The sequence below is a fragment of the Chiloscyllium punctatum genome, chromosome 10 (genome assembly GCF_047496795.1).
Source record: "Chiloscyllium punctatum isolate Juve2018m chromosome 10, sChiPun1.3, whole genome shotgun sequence".
NCBI classification, from domain to species: domain Eukaryota; kingdom Metazoa; phylum Chordata; class Chondrichthyes; order Orectolobiformes; family Hemiscylliidae; genus Chiloscyllium; species Chiloscyllium punctatum.
Window position 1 is genome coordinate 115,686,220 of NC_092748.1, and position 25,861 is coordinate 115,712,080.

The 25,861-nt window shown below is 43.6% G+C and overlaps 1 protein-coding gene across 1 annotated transcript; it reads left to right on the top strand.

Annotated features, from left to right (window-relative positions):
* The first annotated feature begins 735 nt into the window (after positions 1 to 735).
* Positions 736 to 25,782, top strand: LOC140482471 (gap junction gamma-1 protein-like). Its single transcript, XM_072579996.1, has 3 exons — positions 736 to 869; positions 20,800 to 21,957; positions 24,164 to 25,782. The coding sequence occupies exons 2-3, from the start codon at positions 20,832 to 20,834 to the stop codon at positions 24,175 to 24,177; spliced, it is 1,140 nt and encodes a 379-aa protein (XP_072436097.1). The 5' UTR covers positions 736 to 869; positions 20,800 to 20,831; the 3' UTR covers positions 24,178 to 25,782.
* The last annotated feature ends 79 nt before the right edge of the window (positions 25,783 to 25,861 follow it).

Below are 25,861 nucleotides of genomic sequence, written 5' to 3' on the forward strand. Positions count from 1 at the left end.
GCATGTGAAAAATTTGCAGACTAAGTTCTCAGACTTCACTTCAAGATAGAGGTGAAGTTTGAGTGACTCTTTTAAAGTAAATTACTTTAAAATACATCTACACGTTTAAAGATTCTAACTGAGGTGATGAGTTTTTATTGAAAGACAGTGCGTATTTGTGAAAACAGCGGATGATTTGTCCTGTATCCTGGTGGGCAGGTCTAAAGATGGAAGTAGTTTTCGTTGAAGAGGTGGAAGCCTTCATATTGATAACAACCTCTACACTACCGAGAACAATGCAACAAGTGACTGAATCCAGAGATGCACAGAAATCTAATGAGTAACATGCTCAAGTCAGACAGAACTACAGCAAGGGATGGTTATGATACAATCCCGTTGTTGGATAGTACTGTGAACAGAGAGAGGAGTCAGTCACTAAAGGAAATGTAGCGTCTTCTGATGCTGAGGGGAGAGTGCTAACCCCAATGAAACTGTGACGGAGAAGCAAGATTAATCAACAAAGTTCTTAAAAACTGTTAGTCATCAGCCGAGGCTGGGAGGTTTGGAAATGGAATCTGTTTTGATGCATGAGCAGACAAGTTTGTAAAATATTCAGCAAAATGAATATGAATTCAGACTTGACATGTTAATGATTTCCTGTTTTGAAATGGAATTTTTTGCTCTTCATTTACAGGGGATAATGTATTGCTCGAGGGGTGGGACTTAACTGTTATATAGTCAGGAGTCTTCTAATTCAGCTCAGTCCTGTTGGGTGTCATGCAGCAGTGAACAGTTTTTGTGAATTTTAAACTTTTTTGTTTTTGCTTGCATCATAAGGAGTCAGTTTTTGAAGAGGCTGGAGAAAAGACATTTATTGATCAAGTTTTTAGGTAAGTTGAATAATCAACATGCTCTGTCAAAGGTCTTTCTCCTTAAACTAGGATAGTTTGCTGATTGTAAAGAAGTAGTCAGTCAAGAGACTCTGGCTAGTTAACTTTCCTTCACAACTTTCTCTTAGCTTTCTGAAAAAAAACACACAGTCCAAGAAAATTGAATGCAAAAATAAGGAAGTCTTAGTCAACCTGGTTTGGTTTTAGTGAGAGGATAGTGTTTTTTTCCTTTCCCTATTTATCCATGGGATGTGGTGTCTTTGGCTAGGCCAGCATTTATTGTCCATCCCTAATTACCCAAAGGGCAGTTAAGAGTCAACTACATCCTGGAGAGGGTGCAAAGACCTTTGTTAGAATGAGACGAGGGTCTTCAACTGTGTGTAAGGACCGGAGAAGGTGGGATTGTTCACTTTGGGCAGGGAAGGTTAAGAAGACCCTGAACAGGAGAATCTAGACTCATGGGGAGCTTGACACAGCAGGTTTGACAGGACGGGGTTTCCTCTGGTGGTTGGGCAGTTAATCAGAGGTTCTGGGGTTTAAAGTAATTGGTAATCGGAACAGAGGAAAATGAGACTCAGGTTCACTCAGAAGGTTGTTAAGACTCTGAATGTATGATCTGATAGAGTGCTGGAGGCAGATTGCAGAGGTACTTTGAAAAAGCAATTGGATATACACTGGAACACATTAACCAACAGGTGAATGTGATTTTCCACTATGTGGCAAAAACTGGGGGGTTGGACAGATTGGATGTGATTGCTAAAGAGCTGTCATAGGCATAATGGAATGAATGGCCTCTGTCTGGGCTAACAGTAAAATTAGAGCTTAAAAATGTGTTGCTGGAAAAGCGCAGCAGGTCAGGCAGCATCCAAGGAGCAGGAGAGGGCTTATGCCCGAAACGTCGATTCTCCTGCAGGAGAATCGACGTTTCGGGCATAAGCCCTCTCCTGCTCCTTGGATGCTGCCTAAGCTGCTGTGCTTTTCCAGCAACACATTTTTAAGATCTTATCTCCAGCATCTGCAGTCCTCACTTTCTCCTAAAAGCAAAATTATACAATTTTACTGTCTCCCAGATGCAGCTGTTGCTTTGTTTGGCTGTGCATACCTGTGTTGGCATAGCCAAGATTAGGAAAATGCTCGCCTGGGGCACATTCAACTCTGTGTTTGCTTCTTTCAATCTGTGGTTGCTTTCACAGTGTTGCTGTTACAACTTGCCTGCATTCTTATTCAGTGTTGCAAAATCACCTGGCACCTTCTGCTTGGCCTCGGTTCATTTTGAGACATGGGTTTCCTAAATCCAGATTTGAAGAGGATATACTGAGTGCTGTTCAGATTCAAGAGGACATAACCGACCCAGTTCAATGATAGGACACCTGACCCCTTTAACATAGAAACATAGAAGATAGGAGCAGTAGGAGGCTATTTGACCCCTCGAGCCTGCTTTGCCATTCAATATGATCATAGCTGAATATCGAGCTCAATACTTAATATCACCCACCCCCATACCTCTTGATCCATCTCGCCATAAGAGCAATATCTTTCTCCTTCTTGACAACACATTATGTTTCGCCCTCAACCATTTTGTGCAAGTGAATTCCACAGGCTCACCACTCTGCATGAAAAAAATTATTTTACTATTCATTTGTGAGATGTAGGTGTCAAACATTTATTTTTGGTCTTAGTTGCCCTTGACAAGATGGTGGTGAACTGCTGCAGTTCGCATCCTGTGAGTTGACCCATAATGCTATTTGGGAGGGAATTCCAGGGTTTTGAACCAGTGACATTGAAGAACAAAGAACAATAAGCACAGGAACAAGCCCTTCAGCCTTATAAGACTGTGCACACACATTTTGCCCATCTATATTAAAACTGTCTTCACTTGCAAGATTCGTATTTCTCTGTTCTTTTTCTATTCATGTATTTGTCCAGGTGTTTCTTGATATATTGATATATTTCCAAGTTTTTTTTATTCATTTATATGATGTGGCGTCTCTGGCTAGACCAGCATTTATTGCCCATAGGTTAGTTAAGAGTTAACCACATTGCTGTGGGTCTGGAATCACATGTAGGCCAGGTGACAGACCAAGTAAGATGGCAGATTCCTCAAGAACATTAGTGGACTAGATAAGTTTTTTCCAATAATCAATAACGGCTTCATGAACACCAGACCAGTTCAAGATTCTTTTATTAAATTCAAACTCCACCATCTGCCATGGTAGGATTTGAACTGGGATCCCCAGAACATTAGTTAAATTTCTGGATTAACAATCTAGCGACAATACTACTAGGCTATTGCCTCCTTCTGCTTGGAGGGGAACTTGCAGGTGGTACTGTGCCCATCGTATCTGCTGTCCTTATCCTTCTAGATGGAAGTGGGCGTGGGTTTGGAAATTTCTGCCTGAAGATCTTTGGTGAATTTCTGCGATGCATCTTGTGGATAGTATACTTTGTTGCTACTGAGTGTCAGTGGTGGAGGGAGTGAATAATTGTGGATGTGGTGCCAATCGAGTGGGCTGCTTTGTCCTGGATGGTGTCAAGATTCTTCTTTGTTGGAGCCACACTAATCCAGGCAAGTGGGGATTATTCCATAACACGTCTTTGTCTTGTAAATGGCTTTGGGAAGTCAGAAGGTGAGTTATCTGTTTTTGTAGCCATTGTGTTTATGTGGTGAGTCCAGTTCAGTTTCTGGTCAATGGTAATCCCAAGGAAGTTGATAGTGAGTGATTCAGTGATCAGAACACCAAGGGGCAGTAGTTAGATTCCTGATGAAGGGCTTTTGGTCAAAATGTCGATTCTCCTGCTCCTCGGATGCTGCCTGACCTGCTGTGCTTTTCCAGCACCACACTTCGACTCTAATCTCCAGCATCTGCCGTCCTCACTTTCACCGAGTGGTTAGATTGTGTCTTAGTGGTGATGGTAATGGCCTAGCTTTTGTTTGGCATGAATGTTACCTGTCACTTGTCAGTTCAAACCCTGATATTGCGCAGGTCTTGTTGCATTTGAAAATGGACTGCTTCAGTATCCGAGATAGACGCCCACATTAAGGGTGGCACAGTGACTCAGTGGTTAGCACTGCTGTCTCACAATGCCAGGGACCCAGATTTGATTCCAACCTTGGGCGACTGTCTGTGTGGAGTTTCCTCCAGGTGCTCTGGTTTTCTTCCACAGTCCAAAGATGTGCAGGTCAGATGATTTAGATGAAGCTGAGGACTGCAGATGCTGGAGATTAGAGTCAAGCTTAGAGTGGTGCTGGAGATGCACAGCAGGCCAGGCAGCATCCAAAGAGCAGGAAAATCGATGTTTCAGGCAGGAGTCCTTCATCAGGAATGAGGTTAGGTGAATTGGCCATGCTAAATTGCCCATAGTGTTCAGGGATGTGTAGGTTAGGTGCATTAGTCAGGGGAAATGTAGAGTAATAGGATAGGGGAATGGGTCTGGGTGGATTACTCTTCGAAGAGTTAGTGTGGACTTGTTGGGCTAAATGGCCTGTTTCTACAGTGTAGGGATTCTAATTCTAAGTTCTAGACAAGCAGGAGGTTGGAAGAACACAGCAAGTCAGACAGCATCAGGAGGTGGAGATGTTGATGTTTCAGGTGTAGCCCTTCTTCAGGGTGGTGAAGTGGGGATAGGTGAAGACAGGCAGAGGGTAGCTTTGACAAAGGGTCAGTTAGACTCAAAAAGTCAGCTCTTTTCTCTCCTTACGGATGCTGCCAGACCTGCTGAGATTTTCCAGCATTTTCTCTTTTGGTTTCAGATTCCAGCATCCGCAGTAATTTGCTTTTATAGAGGGTATGACCTGGTTGGTCAGTGGGAGGAATAAATCGGCAGGTGACTGGGAGGAGTGGAAGGGAGTTGGGGAGGGGAAGGGAAGGGAGTTTATTTGAAATTGGAGAACTCAATGTTGGGTCCTCCAGGCTGTAGGCTGCTCAGGCAGAAAATGAGGTTTTGTTCCTCCAGCTTGCGGTTTGGTTCATTGTGGCATTGGAGGAGGCCAAGGATGGTCATGTCAGAAAGTGAGTGGGAAGGGAAATTAAAATGGACAGTTAATAGGAGGTCCGTCAACCCCTGCAGCCCTGGCTGAGATGCTTGGTGGACTATGCTGTAAGTTTATGTTCAGTCTCCCCGATGCAGAGAAGACCGCATCGGGAGCACCTGATGTAGTAAACTAGGTTGGAAGAGAGGCAGGTGAACCTCTGAGGAGCCATGAATGTTGCTGAAAATTGCACAAATCATCAACAAACAGCCCCATTTCTGACATTAAGATCGAGGGAAAGTCATTTATGACACAGCTGAAGATGTTTGGGCTTAGGACACTATCCTGAGGAACGTTTGCAGAAAGGTCCTGGAGCCACAATGACTGACCTCCAACAACCATGACCATCTTTCTATGTGCCATCTATGACTCCAACCAATAGAGAGGTTTGTCCACTCAGGCTCCTTGATGCTATACTCAGTCGGAAACAGCTTTGATGTGAATTTCTCTTCATCTCAGTCCTAAAAGGTTTACCCCTTATCCTTGAGCTATAACCTCTGGTTCTGGATTTCCACAGCATTAGGAACACCCTTGCCAGAATCATGCGGTCACAGAGAATGGAAACAGACCTTTTGGCTGAACTTATCCATGCTAAACAGGTTTCCTAAACTGAATCGGTCCCATTTGCCCACATTTGGCCCATTTCCCTTTAAATCTTTCTCCCCAGAGGCCGGTATCCCATCACCAAGTCACCCTTTATTTACACATTGAGAGGCTTTGACATCAATCTAGCTCTTTAAAAGCCAGCTCCCAGGGCGAAAAGAATATCAGTCACTTCTGTTCTTATTGGTCAGCAAGGGCTCCCTGATTAACAGCTCCAAACAGGAAAGTATATTTTATGGTATCCACCTGACTGACCTTGTTAAAATCATCACATCCCTGCCCCTCTGAGTCTGAGCTCATAGGCTATTTCTTTTTATTGTAGCTCCACCTAGATCATTTGAGCATCACGTCAGGTTCTTCCAACTCTATCTGTGATACAGGTGACATGTAACGCAAATTAGATTAGATTAGATTCCCTACAGTGTGGAAACAGGCTCTTCGGCCCAACCAGTTCATACCGACCCTCCGAAGAGTAACCCACCCAGACTCATTTCCCTCTGACTAATCCACCTAACACTATGGGCAATTTAGCATGGCCAATTCACCTGACCTGCACATCTTTGAACAGTGGGAGGAAACCGGAGCACCCGGAGGAAACCCACGCAGACACTGGGAGAATGCAAACTCCACACAGACAGTCGCCCGAGGCTGGAATCAAACCTGCGACTCTGGTGCTGTCAGGCAGTAGTGCTAACTACTGAGAAACCGTGCCGCTCCTCCTTTGCATTTTGGAAGACATTCATTCTCTTCTTGAGGTGGCAAAGGCATAGAGGCAGCATCACCCATTTCAGATTCTGAGGAAACTTCAATTCTTGATGGAGAGATAGAACTCATGGATTCCAGAACAATTTGAAAAGCTGTTGAGGAGTGCCCCCACTCAGTTTGTGAATTTGCACCTTTCATATGGTCCACATGTTTGTTCGAGACCATTGCATTACCTGAACTTTATACATTACTGGACCTGACCTTGCACTAACCATGCCTCTCACTCAGGCAGGGCCATTCTCGTGGCTCCTATACCAAATTTTTGTTCCTGTCTCTCTCGCTTAGTGGAGTCGTGACCGCCATTGGCATTCCTGATGCCATTTCACCCTGTCCACCAGGTCGGGAAGCTCAGATTTAACCTGACGCAGAGTCTTCTCTCCAGTAGCAGAGTTCTCCCTGTCATTACATGAGGGGTGGTCTTACAATCCAATAGGAACCAGGACAGTTTGGTCTGTAGGGAAACCATAGGTTGTTTCTTTAAACTTTCCTTTGAGGTTTGTGCCACTCTTTCTGCACGATCACTGGATGATAGATAGTATGGAGCTATCCTTATATGACAAATACTATTCAACATTAGAATGTACTCAAATTCACTGCAGTAAACAATGGCCTGTTATCTGTGACCAACACTTCTGGGATCCGTGTATTGCTAAAGAAGTGAGCAGTTTTTCTATCATTGTCTCTGTGTTTGATGAACTCTATGCATGTCCAGCCACTTTGAGTGGGCGTCCACAATGACTAAGAACATAGACTCATAGATTCATAGAGATGTACTGCATGAAAACAGACCCTTCAGTCCAACCTGTCCATGCCGACCAGATATCCCAACCCAATCTAGTCCCACCTGCCAGCACCTGGCCCATATCCCTCCAAACCTTTCCTATTCATATACCCATCCAAATGCCTCTTAAATGTTGCAATTGGACCAGCTTCCACTACATCCTCTGGCGGCACATTCCATACATGTACCACCCTCTGTGTGAAAAAGTTGCCCCTTAGGTCTCTTTTATATCTTTTCCCTCTCACCCTAAACCTATGCTTCTGGACTCCCCCACCCCAGGGAAAATACTTTATCTTAACCATGACCCTCATAATTTTGTAAACCTCTATAAGGTCACCCCTCAGCCTCCGACACTCCAGGGAAAACAGCCCCAGCCTGTTCAGCCTCTCCCTATAGCTCAAATCCTCCAACCCTGGCAACATCTTTGTAAATCTTTTCAGAAACCTTTCAAGTTATACAACATCTTTCCAATAGGAAGGAGACCAGAATTGCACGCAATATTCCAGCAGTGGCCTAACCAATGTCCTGTATAGCCGCAACATGACCTCCCAACTCCAGTACTCAATACACTGACCAATAAAGGAAAGCATACCAAACGCCTTCTTCACTATCCTGCAACTCCACTTTCAAGGAACTATGAACCTGCACTCCAAGGTCTCTTTGTTCAGCAATACTCCCTTGGACCTTACCATTAAGTGTATAAGTCCTGCTAAGATTTGCTTTCCCAAAAGTTTTGGCAAATAGAATTAAGGAGAATCCAGAAAGGGTTTTTACAAATATATTAAGGACAAAAGGGTAACGAGGGAGTGAATAAGGCCCCTCAAAGATCAGCAAGGCGGCCTTTGTGTGGAGCTGGAGAAAATGGGGGTGATACTAAATGAATATTTTGCATCAGTATTTACTGTGGAAAAGGATAAGGAAGATATAGACTGGAGGAAAATAGATGGTTACATCTTGTAAAATGTCCAGATTACAGAGGAGGAAGTGCTGGATGTCTTGAAACGCATAAAGGTGGATAAATCCCCAGGACCTGATCAGGTGGACCCTAGAACACTGTGGGAAGCTAGAGCAGTCATTGCTAGGGTGGTACGGGTATCCCCCGCACCAATCAACCACACCGCCCTGTGGCCCAACATTTCAACTCCCCCTCTCACTCTGCCGAGGACATGGAGTCCTGGGCCTCATTCACCGCTGCTCCCTCACCACCAGACGCTTGGAGAAAGAACGCCTCATCTTCTGCCTTGGAACACTTCAACCCCAGGGCATCGATGTGGACTTCAACAGTTTCCTCATTTCTCCTTCCCCCACCTCACCCTAGTTCCAAACTTCCAGCTCAGCACAGTCCCCATGACTTGTCCTACCTGCTTATCTTCTTTTCCACGTATCCACTCCACCTTCCTCCCTGACCTATCACCTTCATCCCATCCCCCACTCACCTATTATACTCTATGCTACTATCTCCCCCAACCCCCCTCTCACACCTCACCTATCTCTCCACGCTTCAGGCTTTATGCCTTTATTCCTGATGAAGGGCTTTTGCCCGAAATGTCGATTTTACTGCTCCTCGGATGCTGCCTGAACTGCTGTGCTCTTCCAGTACCACTAATCCAGAATCTGGTTTCCAGCATCATTGTTTTTACCTGGTACAGGTATAGAATGAGCTGCCAGAAGAAGTGATGGAGACTGGTACATTTGCAACATTTAAGAGGCACTTGGATGGGTATATGAATAAGAAGGGTTTGGAGGGATATGGGCCAGGTGCTGGCAGGTGGGACTAGATTGGGTTGGGACATCTGGTCGGCATGGACAGGTTGGACCGGATGGTCTGCTTCCATGCTGTACATCTCTATGGCTCTATCTCATGTCCCCTTTTTGCCCTCCTCATTTCCCTCTTTGTGGGCGGCACGGTGGCACAGTGGTTAGCACTGTTGCCTCACAGCGCCAGAGACCCGGGTTCAATTCCCGCCTCAGGCGACTAACTGTGTGGAGTTTGCACGTCCTCCCCGTGTCTGCGTGGGTTTCCTCCGGGTGCTCCGGTTTCCTCCCACAGTCCAAAGATGTGCAGGTCAGGTGAATTGGCCATGCTAAATTGCCCGTAGTGTAAGGGGTAAGGGGCAAATGTAGGGGTATGAGTGGGTTGCGCTTCGGTGGGGCGGTGTGGACTTGTTGGGCCGAAAGGCCTGTTTCCACACTGTAAGTAATCTAATCTAATCTAAAAAAAGTATACTCCTACTGCCTTTATACTCTTCGAAGGATTCACTTGATCTATCCTGTCTATACCTGACATATGCTTCCTTCTTTTTCTTAACCAAACCCTCAATTTCTTTAATCATCCAGCATTCCCTATACCTACCAGCCTTTCCTTTCCCCCTAACAGGAATATACTGTCTCTGGACTCACGTAATCTCATTTCTGAAGGCTTCCCATTTTCCAGCCGTCCCTTTACTTCCAAACATCTGGCCCGAATCAGCTTTTGAAAGTTCTTGCCTAATACGCTGTTGTGTGATTTTTAACCTTACCCCAATACTTTATGGGTAGGCATTGCATGTCAACATAAAATCTTGCTTGGGATCATAGTGTACCAACATCTTGGAGGGTGATAGCTGTTTCTTCACTTCCCTGAAAGCTATGGTTTGGCTATTCAATCATTTCCAAGGCTGACCTTCATTTAAGAGTTGATGCAAAGATGCCAGGATGGAGGCCAGGTTCTGTATAAACTTTCCATAATAATTCAGCAGCCAAAGGAAAGCCCTAACTCCAATACAGGTGTGGGAGCCAGGTGACTAATCACATTCCCTTCCAACAGGTGTAAGCCAGGAAGGCAGATTACTACCTAAATGGAATCAATTTAGGTAAAGGGGCAGTACAAAGAGATCTGGGTGTTCTTGTACACCAGTCAATGAAGGTAAGCATGCAGGTACAGCAGGTAGTGAAGAAGGCTAATAGCATGCTGGCCTTCATAACAAGAGGGATTGAGTAGAGAAGCAAAGAGGTTCTTCTGCAGCTGTACAGGGCCCTGGTGAGACCACACCTGGAGTATTGTGTACAGTTCTGGTCTCCAAATTTGAGGAAAGACATTCTGGCTATTGAGGGAGTGCAGCTTAGGTTCACGAGGTCAATTCCTGGAATGGTGGGACTACCTTACGCTGAAAGACTGGAGTGACTGGGCTTGTATACCCTTGAGTTTAGAAGACTGAGAGGGGATCTGATTGAGACATATAAGATTATTAAAGGATTGGACACCCTGGAGGCAGGAAACATGTTTCCGCTGATGGGTGAGTGCTGAACCAGAGGACACAGATTAAAAATACGGGGTAGACCATTTAGGACAGAGATGAGGAGAAACCTCTTCACCCAGAGAGTGGTGGCTCTGTGGGGTGCTCTGCCCCAGAGGGCAGTGGAGGCCTAGTCTCTGGATTCATTTAAGAAAGAGTTGGATAGAGCTCTCAAGGATAGTAGAATCAAGGGTTATGGAGATAAGACAGGAACACGATACTGATTAAGGATGATCAGCCATGATCATATTGAATGGTGGTGCAGGCTCGAAGGGCAGAATGGCCTACTCCTGAACCTATTGTCTATTGTTGACTCTGTAGTCCAAGTAGATCAGTTGGGGTGTCTGGAACACATATTTTTCCCTTTTAAGGCTTACACCTGCCTGGGAGAAATGTCTAAGGATGATCTCCAAGTTCTATAAGTGCTCCTTATGGATCTTCCCTGTTCTTTGCATGTCATCTGGATGAATAGCGACTTATGATAGACCTTTTAAAACATTCTCAATCATCTACTGAAAAATTGCACTGGCTGATGATACCCCAAATGGCAGTCTCGTATATTGGAACAAATCCTTATGGGTATTAATTGTAGCATATGTCTGCGAATCCTCATTTAATCACAAGTGTGCATGACTTATGTCCATCTTTGTGAAGGACAGCGTGATGATGCTGTCAAGTTTAAAAAGGTTACTTTGTCCTGGGTTTTTTTTTGAAGAGAGGTTATAAAGGCAGAGGTGTTGAAATGTCTACTGCAGCTGATCTAAGTCAATAATTTAAGAGGCCTATATGTTTTTTTAAATCAGTTGTGACCGGGGTGTGGCCAGTTCTCCCAGATCAGGCTTTCTAGTTTTTTCTTCAGTTGTAGCAGTTGGAAGCTGTTTGAGTCCCAGAAGGGTTACAAGCTTCAGTAAAATGATCTGAACTGTGACTTTCTCTGAAATCTCTCGATGTTGTTCCCTCCTGGAGTGGGAAACTGCACATAAAAATCTATGTCCGAATTTACCTTTTCACAATGGGTTTGTTTATGGGATATTACTATATTGAAAGAGTTAATTAGTAATGGATACTGTATCTATTATTTAGTTAAACTCTTCTAAATTCCTCTTTCTTTTGTTTGTATTTTAACAATAATGTCTAAATAAATTTTGCTTTTTTAATGTCAAGTGGTTTGACTAGTTGCATCACATCTAGAACAAGCACTTCATATCTACCTTTAAAATAAAACTTTAGGGTCTCGCTTAACTTCTTAAACTAGTGTGAGAGGATCTGGTCTGGTTCACAACAGACAGCACCCCCCTGTCAGCTTTGCACATAAATCCTCTACATAAGGGATTTTTAAAAAAATTATTTGATTATTTATTCAGCTGTGAAAAGTGGTTTACTGTTTGTTTAAAATCCCCACAAAGACAGGTTTGTACAGGGCAGTACTCCAAATGTGTCTTGCACAGCTGTAACACCATATCTCAACACTTGCACTCAATTTCTGCATCTAACCTGTCTAGTCCTGTCAGAATTTTATAGGTTTCAATGCAATTCCCCTTCATTTTTCTAAACTCTCGTGAATATAATCCTAAACATCTCAATTTCTCCTCATATGTCAGTCCTGCCATCCCTGGAAACAATTAGTTTAAACTTTGCTGCACTCCCTCAATTGGAGGTGTAGTGGACAGCGAAGAGGGTTACCTCAGATTACAACAGGATCTGGACCAGATGGGCCAATGGGCTGCGAAGTGGCAGATGGAGTTTAATTCACATAAATGCGAAGTGCTGCATTTTGGGAAAGCAAATCTTAGCAGGATTTATACACTTAATGGTAAGGTCCAGAGAGTGTTGCTGAACAAAGAGACCTTGGAGTGCAGGTTCATAGTTACTTGAAAGTGGAGTCGCAGGTAGATAGGATAGTGAAGAAGGCATTTGATATGCTTTCCTTTATCGGTTGGAGTGCAAGAGTTGGGAGGTCATGTTGTGGCTGTACAGGACATCATATCCCAACACTTGGGACATTGGTTAGGCCACTGTTGGAATATTGCGTGCAATTCTGGTCTCCTTCCTATCGGAAAGATGTTGTGAAACTTGAAAGGTTTCAGAAAAGATTTACAAAGATGTTGCCAGGGTTGGAGGGTTTGAGCTATAGGGAGAGGCTGAACAAGCTGGGGCTGTTTTCCCTGGAGCGTGGAGGCTGAGGGGTGACCTTATAGAGGTTTACAAAATTATGAGGGTCATGATTAGGAGAAATAGACAAAGTATTTTCCCTGGGGTGGGGGAGTCCAGAAGTAGAGGGCATAGGTTTAGGGTAAGAGGGAAAAGATATAAAAGGGCGGCACGGTGGCACAGTGGTTAGCACTGCTGCCTCACAGCGCCTGAGACCCGGGTTCAATTCCCGCCTCAGGCGACTGACTGTGTGGAGTTTGCACGTTCTCCCCGTGTCTGCGTGGGTTTCCTCCGGGTGCTCCGGTTTCCTCCCACACTCCAAAGATGTGCAGGTCAGGTGAATTGGCCATGCTAAATTGCCCGTAGTGTTAGGTAAGGGGTAGATGTAGATGTACATGTAGGGGTATGGGTGGGTTACGCTTCGGCGGGGCGGTGTGGACTTGTTGGGCCGAAGGGCCTGTTTCCACACTGTAAGTAATCTAATCTAATCTAATCTAAGAGACCTAAGGGGCAACTTTTTCACACAGAGGGTGGTACAGGTATAGAATGAGCTGCCAGAGGAAGTGATGGAGGCTGGTACAATTGCAACATTTAAGAGGCATTTGGATGGGTATATGAATAAGAAGGGTTTGGAGGGATATGGGTCAGGTGCTGGCAGGTGGGACTAGATTGGGTTGGGATATCTGGTCGGCATGGCCGGGTTGGATGGGTTTGCTTCCATGCTGTACATCTCTATGACTCTGTAGCAATAACCATCCTCCTTCAGATAAGAGACCAAAAACTGCACACAATATTCCAGATGCACTTTAGCAGCAAAAATAGGAAGCAGTTTATTATTTGAATGATTGTGAATTGAGAGAGAGGAATGTTCAATGAGGCCTCAGTATCTGTTGCTGAAAGTAAGCATGTAGGTGCAGCAGGCAGTAAAGAAGGGAACTTGTTTGTTGGCCTTCACAGCGAGAAGATTTGCAGCAAGCCATTCTTGTTCCTGTACTTAAATCTCATGTGAAGGCCAACATACAAGTTCCCTTCTTTACTGCCTGCTGCACCTACATGCTTACTTTCAGCAACAGATACTGAGGCCTCATTGAAAATTCCTCTCTCTCAATTCACAATCATTTAAATGATAAAGTGCTTCCTATTTTTGCTTCCAAAGTGGATAACCTCACATTTATCCACATTATACTTCATCTGCCATCGCTTGCCCACTCAGTCAGCCTGTCCAAATCACAGTGCAACATCTCTGCATCCTCGTCACAGCTCACCTTTCCACTCGGCCTTGTGCCATCTGCAAATTTTGAGATATTACCCTTATCTAAGTTATTAACATATATTGTGAATAGCTGTGGTCCCAGTATCTTCCCCGCTAGTCACTACCTGGTATTCAGAAAAAGACCAGAAGACACAGGAGCAGAAATTAAGCCATTTGGCCCATCAAGTCTGCTCCGCCATTCAATTATGGCTGATAAGTTTCTTAACCCTATTCTCCTGCTTTCTCCCCATAACCCTTAATCTGCTTGACAATCAAGAACCTTTCTATTTCTGTCTTAAATATACTCAATGACCTGGCCTCCACAGTCTCCTGTGGCAATGAATTCCATGGATTCACCACTCTCTGGCAGCAGATTCTCCTTATCTCCATTCTAATGGGTCTTCCCTTTACTCTAAGGCTGTGCCTTTGGGCCCTAGACTGTCCTACCGATGGAAACATCTTCCCAAAGCCCGCTCTGTCCAGGCCATTCAGATTTCTGTAAGTTTCAATTAGATCCCACTCATCCTTTGAAACTCCATTGAGTATAGACCCAGACTCCTCAAACATTCCTCACATGGTAAGCCTTTCATTCTGGGAGCATTCTTGTGAACATCCTCTGGGCCCAGTACAGGGCCAATACATCCTTCCTGAATTATGAGGCCCAAAATTGCTCACAATACTCCAAGTGTGCCGACCAGAGCTTTATAAAACCTTAGAGGTACATCCCTGCTTTTATATTCTAGTCCTCTCGAAATAAATGCCAACATTGTATTTGCCTTCCTAACTATTGACTCAACCTGCAAGTTTAGCTTAAGAGAATTCTGGACTAAAACTACCAAGTCCCCTTCCACTTCAGATTTCTGAATTTTCTCCCCATTTAGAAAATAGTCCATGCCTCTATTCTTCCTACCTCACAAATTTTCACATTGTATTCCATCTGCTACTTCTTTGCCCACTCTCCTAATCTGTCTAAATCTTTCTGCAGCCTACCCGCCTCCTCCTGTCCCTCTACCTATTTTTGTATCATCTGCAAACCTAGCCAGAATGCTGTCAGTTCCTTCATCTAGATCGTTAGTGTATAAAGTGAAAAGTTGCCTTCCTCACATTGACACTTGTGGAACATCACTTGTCACCGGCTGCCATCCTGAGAAGGACCCTTTTATCCCCACTCTCTGCATTCTGCCATACGGCCAATCTTCTATCCATGCTGGTACCTTGCCTCTAACACCATGGACCCTTATCTTACTCAGCAGCCTCCTGTGTGGTACCTTGTCAAAAGTCTTCTGGAAGTCCAGGTAGATAACATCCATTGGCTCTCCTTGGTCTAACTTGCTTGTTACCGCCTCAAAGAATTAAAAGATGCATTTATTCCAACTCTTTGTTTCTGTCTGGTAACCAATTTTCTGTCCATCTCAATACACTACCCCAATCCCGTGTGCTTTAATTTTACACACTAATCTCGATGTCGAGCTTTGTCAAAAGTTTAAGGTGTAGGTTTATTCACTGAGCTGTAGGTTTGATATCCAGATGTTTCATTACCTGGCTAGGTAACATCATCAGTAGCGACCTCGAAGTGAAGTGAAGCTGTTGTCTCCTGCTTTCTATTTATATGTTTGTCCTGGATGGGGTTCCTGGGGTTTGTGGTGATGTCATTTCCTGTTCGTGTTCTGAGGGGTTGATAGATGGTATCTAGATCTATGTGTTTGTTTATGGCGTTGGGGTTGGAGTGCCAGGCCTCTAGGAATTCTCTGGCATGTCTTTGCTTAGCCTTGGAGGTCGCCACTGATGATGTTACCTGGCCAGGTAATGAAACGTCTGGATATCAAACCTACAGCTCAGCGAGCAATCCTACACCCTAAACCTCAATCTGAGCTACAAACCTTCACAAACCTTGCAAAAATTTGTCAAAAGTCTTCTAAAAAACCAAATAAATCATACCCATTGCCATGATTTACTCTATGTGGTACTTCCTTGAAGAAATCTACTAGATTTGTGAAGTATAATTTCCCTTTTGTAAATCCATACTGATTGTGCTGTTCTCCACAATTGTAGATGACGGACTCTAACATCTTGCTCTCTACCGCCGTTAGACTCAGTGGTCCATAATTGCCTACTTTTTCTCTTACCTCCCTTCTTAAATAATGGAGTTACATTAACTAGCCTCCAACTGTAGGAACTGTTCCAGAGTCTAAAGAATCTTGAAAGATGACCACCAATGCATTCGCTATTACTATGGCCACTTCCTTAAGTAGATTGAGATATGGATTACCAGGCCTTGGAAATTTATCAGCTTTCAATTCCATCAATTTCTTCTAATTACTAATACAGATTTACTTAATTCCTCCTTCTCACTAAGCCCTGTGGTTCCCATTATTTCTGGCGCGTTATTTGTGTTCTTCTTTACAAAGATAGAGATAAAGATTGAATTTAGTTTGTCAGCCATTTCTTTGCTCCCAGTTATAAACTCCCCCATTTCTGATCATAAGCGAACTACATTAAGGGCTGCCCATGGTGCGATCACTGGAAATCTATAAATTGACTAATTGTTTCGTGACTGCTGTTAGCGACGGCACATGGAATGCTGCAGTTTAAAAACAGGCTGCTTTTTCCTCCAACCCACAAGGATCTCATTTTATACATCTCAATCATATCCCACTTCAGTCACCACTGTTCCAAGGATAACAATCCCAGTCTGTCCAATCTCTCTTCATGAGTGAAACTCTGTCGCCCAGGTAACATCCTGATAAATCTCCTCTGCACCCTCCCTCTTCTGTGAAATCAGTGGCCTGGGACGGACACTGAAGGTGTCAGAGTAATCAGGCCAAGGAACTTTGGGAATGTTCCAAAAGACGTGCTCGAGGAACCAGGGAAGAAGCAGCAACATGGGGTTGTTTGGGGTCGAGGGGCCCAAACCAGTTCGACAAATGCTTACGAGGGGAGAAAGATTTAAAAAGGACATGTGGGACAATGTTTTCACACACAGAGTGATTAGTGTGTGGAATGGACTGCCAGAGAAAGTGGTGAATGCAGGTACATTTACACTGTTGAAAAGACATTTGGATAATTCCATGAAGAGGAGAGGTTTGGAGGGATATGGGCCAGGCGCAGGTGGGCCTAGTTAAGTTTGGGAACATGGTTGGTGTGGACTAGTTGGACTGAAGGGTCTGTTTCCATGCTGTATGACTCTGTGACCTACATTATATTTAAATAACAATGACTAGCTGAAGCGAATAAAGAAATTATTAACTGTACTAAGTGGTAAGGTTTATTGGGTTACTAATGTTTAAATTGGTCTTGTAAGTGGTAGTGAGAAGAGAAATTATGATAATTTATTAACTTATTAAGGAAAAAAAATACTCAATTAAAGCACAATAGAAGTGACTCGGCAGATGAGGTGTTGTGACTACAGAATGTGAGGTACCTAATTACCCCTGTGATCCAGGCTGGTTTGAGTCTCTGTGACTCCAGAAGCTTTGATTTAAAGTTTATGAGCTGGAGGCTAAGGTGCAGCTACTGAGATATGTGAGGGAAGGGGAAAGTTATCACTTTGGTGATATAGCTCTTACATTCGGGTCCTCTGATTTGGTCAATAGTCAGGGATAGGAGGATGTGACTATGAGTGAGGCAGATAGAAAGGGAAAAAACTCAGTCTTGTTCCGGGCCTACCCGGGTCCCCTCCCACAACTGCTTTATCGGTACATCGGTGACTATTTCGGTGCAGCTTCATGCTCTTGCCCTGACCTGGAAAAATTCATAAACTTCGCTTCCAGTTTCCATCCTTCCATCACCTTCACCTGGTCGATCTCCGACACTTGACTTCCTTTCCTTGACCTTTCTGCCTCCATTTCCGGCAATAGTCTATCCACTAATATCCATTACAAGCCCACTGACTCCCACAGCTATCTGGACTACAGCTCTTCTCACCCTACGTCCTGTGAGGACTCTATTCCTTTCTCTCAGCTCCTTCACCTCTGCCACATTTGTTCCGATGAGGCCATTTTCCAAAGTTGTGCTTTTAATATGTGCTCCTTCTTCTCCAACCATGGCTTCCCACCTACAGTTGTTGACAGGTTTCTCGATAGTGTGCGGTCCATCTCCCACACCAAGACCCTCACCCCCTCCCTCCCCTCCCAGAACAAAGATAAGATCCATCTTGTTCTCACCTTTCACCCCACCAGCCTTCACATGCAAAGAATAATCCTCCACCATTTTTGCCAACTCCAACACAAAGCCACCACTAAGCACATCTTTCCTTCCCCCCCCCCCAGTCTGCATTCCGCAAAGATCGTTCCCTCCGGGACAACCTAGTCCACTCCTCCATCACACCTAACACCTCTCCCATCACACACGGCACCTGTCCCATCACACCTAACACCTCTCCCATCACACACGGCACCTGTCCCATCACACCTAACACCTCTCCCATCACACACGCACCTTCCCATGCAATTGCAGAAGGTGCAACACCTGTCCCTTTACCTCTTCCATGCTCACCATCCAAGGCCACACTCATTTCAGATTAAGCAGCGTTTCACTTGTACCTCTTTCAATTTGGTCTATTGCGTTCGTTGCTCCCAATGTGGTCTCCTCTCTATCGGAGAGACAAAACGCCGACTGGGTGATCGCTTTGCTGAGCACATTCAGTCTGTATGCAATCAGGTCCCGGACCTTCCCGTGACTTACCACTTCAACACACAATCCTGCTCCCATGCCCACATGTCTGTCCTTGGCCTGCTGCAATGTTCCAGTGAAGCTCAACACAAACTGGAGGAACAGCATCTCATCTTCTGACTAGGCACGTTACAGCATGCCGGTCTCAACATTGAATTCAACAACTTCAGATGATTATCCCATCTCGACCCCTCTGCTCCATAATTTTATTTTATTTATTTCATTTATCCTTTTTAAAATTTTTTTTTCACTGTTCTGTACCTCTTATTTCTTGATTGTCCCTCTTTCTGTCGCTGGAGAAAGTGAGGACTGCAGATGCTGGAGATCAGAGCTTCAGGAAGGGCTGATGCCTGAAACATCGATTCTCCTGTTCCTTGGATGCTGCCTGACCTGCTGCGCTTTTCTAGCAACACATTTTTACCTCTTTCTCTTGCTCCCCACTCTCTCATCACCTTTTTCCTCTCCTCATCCCCTTTGTTACCCTTTTCCCCTGTTTTCCATTTTGCCGCGGCTTCACCCAACCCACCCATCCCACCCATCCCCCACATATTTTGTCACATAGCACCGGCTTCAGCCTTGGTCATTCACAGCTCCTAATCTCCCTATAATCTCTCTATGCACTGCCATTATCACTTCTTTATTGCTTCCTTTGCTTCTGCAGCCATGACTCACCTTCTCTCAGCCTAGTATAAACACCTCCCTTATTTTAGCTTTGACAAAGAGTCAGTTAGACTCGAAATGTCAGCTCTTTTCTCTCCTTACAGATGCTGCCAGACCTGCTGAGATTTTCCAGCATTTTCTCTTTTGGTTTCAGATTCCAGCATCTGCCGTAATTTGCTTTTATTTCAGCCTTTGTTATGGTCACAGAGGAATGAAGTACTTGAAACTTATTTGGATGTAAGTGGTGGTTGCAGAAGGAATGGGATAATTGAGCAAGGTACCATGGCACAGGAAATCATTCAAAGGGGATGGGGGGATTGATAGTGTTAATAGGAGTGTAACAATAATAGGAGACAGAATAGTCAGGGGATTGACACAATTCTCTGCAGCTACAAGGGAGAGTTCAGTCCTGAGCTGGAGAGCTCATTGCATAAGGAAAAGGAAAGGGAATGAAGTATAAAAGTAGGGAGGTTTTGATTATACTATTCAAGGTACTAGTTAGATCACAGCAAGAATAATGTGAACAGCAGTCCAGAGAAGTTCTCTAGGCTGAAACAAGATATGGAGAAACTGTCTAATGAGGAGAGGTTAAGTAGGTTAGGTCTGTACTCATTGTAATATAGAAGAATGAGAGGTGACCTTATTGGAACATACAAGATTCTTAGAGGAGTTGACAGTGTAGATGTGGACCACAACATCTTGTTTCCCCTTAGTGGAAAGTCTAGCATCATCTTATAATAAGGGGTGACCCATTTATGACAGATATTTGGAGGAATTTCTTTTTCAGCGGGTTGTGAATCTGTAGAATTCTTCACCAAAGAGTACTGTCAAGGCTAGATCATTAAGTATTCAAGGCTGAGATAGACAGATGTTTCATTGGTAAAGGAATGAAGAGTTAAGGGAAAAAGCAGGAAAGTGGTGTTGAGGATATTTGTATCAGCCATGATCTCATTGAATGTAGACTCGATGGGCTCAATGACCTATTTCTGTTCCAATTTTTTATGGTCAGTTGTTGTGGTCCATGTAGGCACCAATAATGGGGATGGGACTCGGACGTCAGTTCTCTTAACGGAGTACGAGTAGCTTGGGACTAAAAGCAAAACTTTAAATATAATAATCTCAGTATTAGTGCCTCAGCCATAACAAAATTGTCATTGGATAACTAAGATGAGAAAGTTAAATGTTTGACTCAAAGATTGGTGTGGGAGAAATGGATTCTGGCCCATGGGCAGTGCTATCAGTACTGGGGAAAGAACAGCTGTACCATTGCGATGGTATTAATCTGGATCATGCTGGGATCAGTGTTCTGTTGAGTTATATATTCTATTGAACTACCTAGGAGTTTAGTGAAGGATTTAAACTAAATATTGAGGTACTGGATCCAGGGGAAGATAAGATAAATTGAATAGGGAAAGCAAGTCAAGACACCATGGTATCAGAAGGGTTAACAATGGACAGAGAATGACAGGAACAGACCTTCATAGAATTAAAATGAAAAATGTATTAATCTCTAAATGAAGGGCTAACTTCTGGTAATATATAACTGTTAACATGTTAAACAAGGGTATTCAGAATATGATGTCAAGGAAGATAAAGAGGGTTAGAATAAAGATGTGCCATTATTTAATTAACTGTTGGCTGAACAAGCTCAAAGGGCTGAGTAGCGTCCTCCTGATCTGCGTTTGGGTTCAGATGGAGCTTGACTAGAGGCTTGATACTTGTTTTCTGTTGCTTTCTTCCAGTGTGGTTGCGCTGAAGGCCTCACTCTTCCAAGATGAGCTGGGCTTTCCTGACGAGGCTCCTTGAGGAGATCCAGAACCACTCCACGTTTGTTGGCAAAGTCTGGCTGATGGTCCTCATTGTTTTCCGCATTGTTTTGTTGGCAGTTGGTGGTGAACCTATCTACCATGATGAACAAAGCAAGTTCATGTGTAACACTCAGCAACCTGGTTGTGAGAACGTTTGCTACAATTCCTTTGCACCCCTTTCCCACATCCGGTTCTGGGTCTTCCAGATCATCATGATCACAGTGCCATCCGTTATATACCTGGGCTATGCCATACACCGGATAGCCCGGATGGAGGGTGCCCAACAGCCAAAACCCAAGAGAAAGATGCCCATTGTGCATCGGGGAGCTGCTCGGGATTACGAGGAGGCAGAAGGTGATGATGAGGAAGACCCCATGGTCTGCGAGGAGATTGAGCATGAACCTGAGACTGAGGCTGACAAGAAAGCTCCTGAGAAGAAGCCACATGATGGCAGGAGGCGTATAAAAGAAGATGGGCTCATGAAGATGTATGTTTTCCAGCTCCTGATGAGAACTCTGTTTGAAATTGGTTTCTTGGCTGCCCAGTATTTTCTATATGGGTTTGAAGTGCTTCCTGGCTTTGTGTGCAGTACAATTCCTTGTCCATACACCGTCGATTGTTTTGTGTCACGTCCCACAGAGAAAACCATCTTCCTGTTGGTCATGTATGTGGTCAGTGGGCTCTGCTTAGTGCTCAACTTTGCTGAGCTCTTCCACCTTGGCATTGGTGGCATCAGGGATGGCTTGAGGGGCAGGCGGCTGGCCTCCCAGCTCTACTACTCCTCCAGGGGCGCCCCCTATGCCCCTCCGGGCTACCACTCTGTGCTTCACAAGGACAAGACCAAGCTGGGCAATGGGAACATGCCATACCATGACAACTTTGGTGCCCTAGGACCAGAGAGTTTTGAGATGTCTGAGGTGGTTCACCGACACCTAAAGCTTGCTCAGGAACAACTGAACATGGCGTATCAAGCAACAGGAGAGCTCCCTCTCCAACCGAGGAGGGGCATCCTTGAGTCAAATTGTCCGACTGCTGAGCAGAACCGACTGAAATTTGGTCAGGAAGGTGAAAGTGCATGTCCTGAAAAAGCAGGTAAAATGGGTAATCATTAGTAACTTATAGAGGGCAGGCATGGCTCAGTGGATAACATTCTGACTTAGGAGATTGTGGGTTCAAAATGGGAGAGTGTTGGAGACATGAAACAACAACAGAGATTGCTAGGAAAAACTCAGCAGGTCAGTGAGCATCTGTGGAGAGAAAGTAGACTTAATGTTTCACTTCTGGTGTCCGTTCTTCAAAAGTGCGCTCTTTTAAGATACTATACAAAGACCCTGACTATCCTCTTAAATGCACGTAAAAGAACATGCGTCTTTGCTTTGTAAAAGGATAGGGTTTTTTCCCCACAGTCTAAGGATCAATATTTATCCATCTAATAATATCACTGTAGACATGAGCCCAAATTTTCTAATCTGTTTGGAGTCCCTCTTTCTGACCCAGATAAAATCTTTGTTTTAATTCATTCATGTGATTGTCGGTGTCACTGGCTATGCCAATACTTTTTGCTCTTCCCTAATTGCCCAGAATCACATATTATTATGGGTCTGGAATCACATGTAGGCAAGACCAGCTAAGGATGGAAGATTTCCTTCTCTAAAGGACATTAATGAACCATATTGCTTTCAGGTTAAAATTTAACCACTAGAACTCTGCCAAAGTGGTATTTGAGCCAAATTTCCTAGAATATCAACCTGGAGGTGTCTGGATTATTAGCTTAGTGGCACAGGGAAGGCAATGGCCTCGTAGTTTTTATTGCTGGATTATTAATCCAGGGACTCTGGTAATGTTCTGCAGACATAGGCTCAAATCCTGCCATGACAGGTGGTGGATTTGGATTCAATAAGTAATTGGAATTAAGAGTCTAATAATGACTATGAAACTATTGTTGATTGTCAGTGAAAAACCAATCTAGTTCACTAATGTCCTTTAGAGAAGCAAACTGCCATTCTTACCGAGTTGGGCCGACATTTGACTTCAAACCCACAACAATGTGGTTGACACTTAACTTCCTTCTGGGCAATTAGAGATGGGTAATAAATGCTGGCCCAGCCAGTGACATCCACAATCTATGAATGAATTTTTAAAAATTACCATATGCCACCATATGCCAACACTGACTACACCTGAAAGGTACATCATTGAATTTAAAGCACTTTGTAAAGTTCTTTATACACATGAACAGATGGATTAGGAACAAGAGTAGGCCATTCAGTCCCTAGAACCTGCTTCATCATTAAATGGCTGACCTGATTTCGGGCTCAACACCACCTTCATATCTGTCCCCAAAATGTTTCACTCTGTAGTTAATAAACAAACCATTCAGTTTAGCCTTGAAAATATTGAAGGACCCCCACCTCCACTCCTCGCTGAGGAAGAAAATCCCAAGTGAAGTCCTTCAGTAAATGGAAATTGTTTGCTTGTCGTTACCTGGTCTGGCCTACATGTGACTCCAGACCCACATCGATGTGGGTGACTCTTAAGTACCACCTGGGCAATTAGGGATTGGCAATAAATGCTGATCTAGCCAGTAATGTCTTCTTTCTATGAATGAATTAAAAACAAAAGGACAATAATATGAAGGGTTTCTAATGTCATTAATAGCTTGGGTTTGAAAGCTCCCCTCATATCTGCAATGGTCTTCACAGATGATGCTGTGTGGGAATGGGGAGAAAAAAAAATAAGCATGATCTTGCAAAGGACATTTGAATATGTCTCACAGACAGTGATTGCAAAACTTCATGTCATCCCAAGACAAGTTACAGGTGCATGAGCAGAGTACCTACTGTTTTAATGTCAAGAAGGATGGTGATGTGGGAGCAGATGTGCACAGCAAGCTCTCAAAGCGTTTAAATATTGGGCCTGCAGCACCACTGACACCTTTGATCTTCTGTAAAGGCATGATGGGCAAAATTGCCTCTCTGATATTGCTCAGCAGGCTTGAGGGTTTAAATATTCCCCTCCTCCTGTGTAGCAGCTTTGTAGGGCTGAATAGCCCCCAGACTTGTATAAACAGCTAACAGACTTCCTTGATCATGCATAACAGTTTTAGAGTTTGAATTACCTCCTCCATTTCTAGTGTAAAATACAGGAGAGGCTGGATTGCCTTCTTCTGTCTTTATGTAATAGGCTCGAGCAATTTATGGACTCCCTTTATTGTTTCTAATCTCACTGATGATTTGGGTAATTCACTTGATCCCTCGCCATCCCATTGGGTAATCATTTCTTCTGTTACCTTCCATAGGTCTACGTGGGTGATGCTGATGGGATGGGCTCTTCGACCTTGAGATTCAGAGAGAGTCGATGCTTGAAGCAACAAAGGGACCTCGACTAGAAAGACTCACATTTCATTCTCACTCTTTCGGCTTTAACATCACCAACTTGCAAAAGCAAAACTACTGAAAAGAACTGGGTTGGGAGAGGACACTGGATTTCGGGCTGGGTGTGAGGGCAGGGCAACGGGGATGAGGGTGAAGTTTAGACAAACTTGACAAGTGCTGAGAATTTTAAGTCCAGTAATTGTTGGATTGACTGTAGGGTCCAAGTCATATCTTGTAGTGTTTGGGGCACTGAGACCCAGGTTTCGTAATTGAAACGGAGGCCCCTTGCCTGGGGACTGAAGATGGAGCTGAGGGGCTGACCCTCTCCTTAAACAGGTACAATCTAACAGAACTGGTTCAGCGAGATAGATCATAGCTTTTCCTTTTCATTATTTCATTATTGATCATTCAGTTTGTTTCTCTGGTCTTGGGTTAGTTTAATTCTTCATGAAATCTTTACTTGTGGTTGGGTTTAGGTAAATATTAACAAAAAATTAATCTGTGTAGTGATAGGACAATTAATGACAAATTGTTTTGTTTAGTCATAGAACATACAAGAATCATGTTACTTTGAGCGAGAGCAACAATGAACAGTTAATTTTGTTGATGATCTTATTTCTTACACTTCGGTGCTTTTGATACACAGTTTTGCTTCATTTGTGACTATTTCACTGGTTTGGGCATACTGGGCCTTCTCCAGCAGGTTGCTATGCTTACCAGGTTGTTTTTGGGTGTGTGTGTGTTTCCTCTTTCTTCCTCTGTCAACTTAAACATTTGTTATTATTCTTCACGTGATTTATGTTTGTATTTTTTTAAAAGTATCATTCATTGTAAGTTTGGGTTTTATGATTTTGTAACCGGTGGGTTTTCTATATATCTGAAGTTAATAATTAACTTGTCAGTATTTCTATAGCCATGGTGAGTTTCTTTAAAACAGTTTTGAGGTTTAGCTTTAGAATTATTAGGTAGTTTTTGCATGTTGGTAGGGTTTACGACCAAACAAAATAAACAAGCTCCAGTCTAGAAGATCCGAGAGAGGATTTTTTAAGTTTAAGGGAAATACCCATAGAGTGGGAATATTTTTCCCTAGTTTTGAGTCATCCTGTGAAACCCTTTACTAAAGGTGGCTGGATAAAGAAAGTCCTTGAGAAGGATATAGTGCAACCAAATTATTTTAAGAGGAAAGCATTAGAGATAATCCCAGATCAAAAAGTTGGGATAAAACTTTTAAGAGGTTACTTGAAGCTGAGTGTTTAAACTCAGGTACATAATAGCTCCAGGAAGCAATGTATCTGCAGTTCCAGTCTTTAAACTGAAGTCACCAAGTGACTTAATTGCACTCAAGTGTTAGATTCAGGAATTATGATCTGAGTACTATGTGAGTAATGCTTTTAGGTAAGATACACGGTGTGTTTTTTTAATACTGTAAGAATAGTGTGCTTTGGATACTACTAAAAAGCTGTTGTTTTTCTTTTCAATATATAAAGGAGTGCTTTGGGATTAATGGGATTATACTTTTGCTATTTGTTTAAAAACCTTTGAATTTGTATTACTGATAGTTTACTTTATTCGATTTTATCCTCATTTCTTTTGATAATAAACATTTGGTTTATGGTTAAAGT